Source organism: Nicotiana tomentosiformis, chromosome 8 (assembly GCF_000390325.3).
Source record: "Nicotiana tomentosiformis chromosome 8, ASM39032v3, whole genome shotgun sequence".
NCBI lineage: Eukaryota > Viridiplantae > Streptophyta > Magnoliopsida > Solanales > Solanaceae > Nicotiana > Nicotiana tomentosiformis.
The window spans coordinates 67,631,288-67,635,053 of NC_090819.1; the positions used below are offsets into that span (position 1 = coordinate 67,631,288).

At 45.0% G+C, this 3,766-nt stretch overlaps 1 protein-coding gene across 1 annotated transcript; it reads right to left on the bottom strand.

Moving 5' to 3' along the window:
* Positions 1–926: 926 nt before the first annotated feature.
* LOC138897627 (uncharacterized) lies at positions 927–3,424 on the bottom strand. Its single transcript, XM_070183622.1, has 5 exons — positions 2,977–3,424; positions 2,261–2,455; positions 1,806–1,957; positions 1,356–1,493; positions 927–998 (listed from the first exon to the last, which is right to left on the bottom strand). The coding sequence occupies exons 1-5, from the start codon at positions 3,422–3,424 to the stop codon at positions 927–929; spliced, it is 1,005 nt and encodes a 334-aa protein (XP_070039723.1).
* Positions 3,425–3,766: the final 342 nt, after the last annotated feature.

Genomic DNA, 3,766 nt, shown 5'->3' on the forward strand with positions numbered 1-3,766 from the left:
AAATAGGTTTTTCCACTTAAGGCATCAGCCACCACATTGGTCTTCCCGGGATAATACTGAATGGTAATAGCATAGTCCTTTAGCAGCTCCAACCATCTCAGCTGCCTCAAATTTAGATCCTTTTGTTTGAACAAGTGCTGGAGACTCCGATGATCTATAAATACCTTAAATGACACACCGTAGAGATAATACCTCCAAATCTTCAATGCATGAATGATGAAAGCCAACTCCAAATCATGAAAAAGGTAGTTCTTCTTATGAGGCTTCAACTAACGAGAAGCATAAGAAATCACTCTACCTCCCTGCAACAAGACACACCCAAAATCTGTGACACAAGCACGTAGCATATCCTCCAATATCTGAATAGTGCGCTTGGACTATCCGTCCGTCTGAGAGTAAAATATTGTACTAAATTCAACCTAGGTGCCTAACTGTCGCTGCACGACTCTCCTAAACTGTGATGTAAACAGTGTGCCTTGATCTGAAATGATGGACACCAGCACACCATGAAGGTGAACAATCTCGCGGATGTAAATCTCAGCAAACCGCTCTGAAGAATAAGTAGTCCCAACTGGAATGAAGTGCGCGGACTTGGTCAGCCGATCAACAATCACCCAAATAGCATCAAACTTCCTCGAAGTTCGTGGGAGCCCAACTATAAAATCCATGGTGATACGCTCCCATTTACACTCCGGAATATCAAGCCTCTGAAGCAATCCGCCTGGTCTCTGATGCTCATACTTCACCTGCTGACAGTTTAGGCACCGAGCTACGAACCCCACCATGTCCTTCTTCATTCTCCTCCACCAATAATGATGCCGCAAATCCTAGTACATCTTTGTGGCACCCGTATGAATGGAATACCGTGAATTGTGGGCCTTCTCAAGAATCAACTCACGTAGCCCATCTACATTAGGCACATAAATCTAACCCAGCATTCTCAACACCCCATCATCCCCTATAGTAACATCCTTGGCATCACTGTGTTGTACTGTGTCCTTAAGAACATACAAATGAGGATCATCATACTGGCGCTCTCTGATGCGATCTAATAAGGAAGACCGAGAAACTACACAAGCTAGAACCCGACTGGGCTCCAAAATATCTAATCTCACGAACTGGTTGGCCAAGGCATGTACATCAACTGCAAGAGGCCTCTCACCAATAGGAATGAATGCAAGGCTACCCACACTCACCGCCTTTCTACTCAAGGCATCAGCCACTACATTGGTCTTCCTAGGATGATACAGAATGGTAATATCATAGTCCTTTAGCAGCTCCAACCATCTCAGTTGCCTCAAATTTAGATCCTTTTGTTTGAACAAGTGCTGGAGACTCCGATGATCTGTAAATACCTTACAGGACACACCGTAGAGATAATGCCTCCAAATATACAATGCATGAACGATAGCAGCCAACTCCAAATCATGAACATGGTAGTTCTTCTCATGAGGCTTCAACTGACGCGAAGCATAAGCAATAACTCTACCTCCCTGCATCAAGACACACCCAATACCAATCCGAGAAGCATTACAATACATTGTATAAGAACTAGAAGCGGAAGGTAGAACTAGAATTAAAGTTGTGGTCATGGCAGTCTTGAGCTTCTAAAAGATCTCCTCACACTTATCCGACCACCTAAAAGTAGCCCCTTTTTGGGTTAATTTAGTCAAAGGCGATGCAATAGATGAGAAACTCTCTACGAAGCGACGATAATAATCGACCAAGCTGAGAAAGCTCTGAATCTCCATAGCTGAGGATGGCCTGGGCCAACTCTGAACTGCTTCTATCTTTTTCGGATCTACCTTTATCCCCTCACTGGACACTACGTGCCCCAAGGATGCCACCGAACTAAGCCATAACTCACACTTGGAGAACTTGGCATAGAGCTTCTCCAATGTGGATCTGAACTTGGCAACCGCTGCAACACAATCCTCAAATGTTGGGCATGCTCCTCCTGGCTATGAGAGTACACCAGGATATCATCAATTAATACTATGACAAAGGAGTCAAGATAAGGCTGGAATACACTGTTCATCAGATGTATGAATGATGTTGGGAAGTTGGTCAGCCCAAAAGACATCACAAGGAACTCATAAAGACCATAACAAGTCCTAAATGTTGTCTTTAGAATATCCGAATCTAGAATCTTCAACTGGTGATACCCAGACCTCAAATCAATCTTAGAGAACACCCTAGCTCCCTGAAGCTGGTCAATAGATCATCAATGCGCGGCCTAATAAACACATCCGCATAGTACTATCCTTCTTCTTCACAAACAGAACCGACATACTAGCCCTAATAAACCCCTTATCAAGAAGTTTCTGAATTTGTTCTTTCAATTCCTTTAACTCAGCTGGTGCCATACGATAAAAAGGAATAGAAATGGGCTGAGTGCCCGACAACAAGTCAATACCAAAGTCAATATCCTTATCGGGCAGCATGCCAGACAGGTCTGCATGAAACACATCCAGAAAATCTCATACCACCAGAACAGATTCAATAGTAGGAGTATCAGTACCAACATCCCTCACAAAGGCCAAATAAGATAAATAACCCCTCCCAACCATCCGTTGGGCCCTCAAATTTGAAATTACTCTGCTGGGAACATAATCTAGAGAACTTCTCCACTCGATCCTTGGCAACCCGACATCGCCAATGTCACAGTCTTAGTGTGAAAATGCAGAATAGCATGACATGGAGACAACCAATCCGTACCCAAGATCACGTCGAAATCAACTATACTAAGCAATAAGAGATCAACTCTAGTCTCCAATACCCCTATAGTCACTGCATATGACCGATATACACGGTCCACAACAATAGTATCGCCCACCAGCATAGATACATGAACAGATAAGACTAAGGACTCACGAGGCATATTCAGATAATGAGAAAAATACGATGTTATATACGAATAAGTGGAAATAGAGTCAAATAATGCAGAAGCATCTCCGTGGCATACTGAGACAATACCTGTGATCACTGTCTGAAGCAAAGACATCTGGTCTGGAAAGAAGAGCATAGAATCGGGGTTGGACACCACCCGATCGGCCTCTCTCTCTAGGGCGACTCCTAGCTGACTGAGCCTCACCCTGAGCTGGGTGGGTGGTGAAGTAACTGGTGCTGAAGTTGTAGTCTGACTCCTCTGCTGATCTGGACCTCTCGGAAGGCAGGGGAAATGTCTCTTTATGTGACCCAAATCTCCACACTCATAAAAAACCCTCTCGGACAATGGTGGCAGGTACTGAGCCGGACCTCGAGAACCAGAATAACTATCCGAAGAACTTGGTACAGACGAACCCTGAACTGATGGTGCACGAGATAAACTCTGGGCTGGAAGAATACTGAGATATGACTGACCCAGACGACCACTGTATGAACCATGGCTAGATAATGCACCATGGTGAACTGGACGAGCCATCTGAGCGGGCCTATAAGGACGACCCCTGCTGTGGTAAGACTGCCCCCAAAAGGAACACCACTAGGATCACTCGATCCTCGAGGCCTCTTGGCCTCCCTCTTCTCAAGCTCGTGACTACGGACCATCTCTATCTGCCGAGCAATATTGACCACCTTGTCAAAACTAGCATCAGATACCCTCTCCCAAGTCATGAGGAACCGCAACTGATATGTGAGGCCATCATTGAACCTCCTAATCCTCCCCTATCCGTGGAAACCAACAAAACTACTTGACGAGCCAAAACGGAAAACCTCATCTCGTACTGGGTCACAGATATGCCATCCTGACGTAGCTGCTCAAACT

What these genes read in the sequence shown, in the direction of transcription:
- LOC138897627 (XM_070183622.1), bottom strand. Translation starts at nt 3,424, where the DNA reads ATGGCTCGTCCAGTTCACCATGGTGCATTATCTAGCCATGGTTCATAC. An exon ending in GCTTCAGACAGTGATCACAG is followed by an intron (nt 2,456 to 2,976) that starts GTATTGTCTCAG and finishes TGTTTCATGCAG; the next exon opens with ACCTGTCTGGCATGCTGCCC. An exon ending in GTTTGTGAAGAAGAAGGATA is followed by an intron (nt 1,958 to 2,260) that starts GTACTATGCGGA and finishes TCTCATAGCCAG; the next exon opens with GAGGAGCATGCCCAACATTT.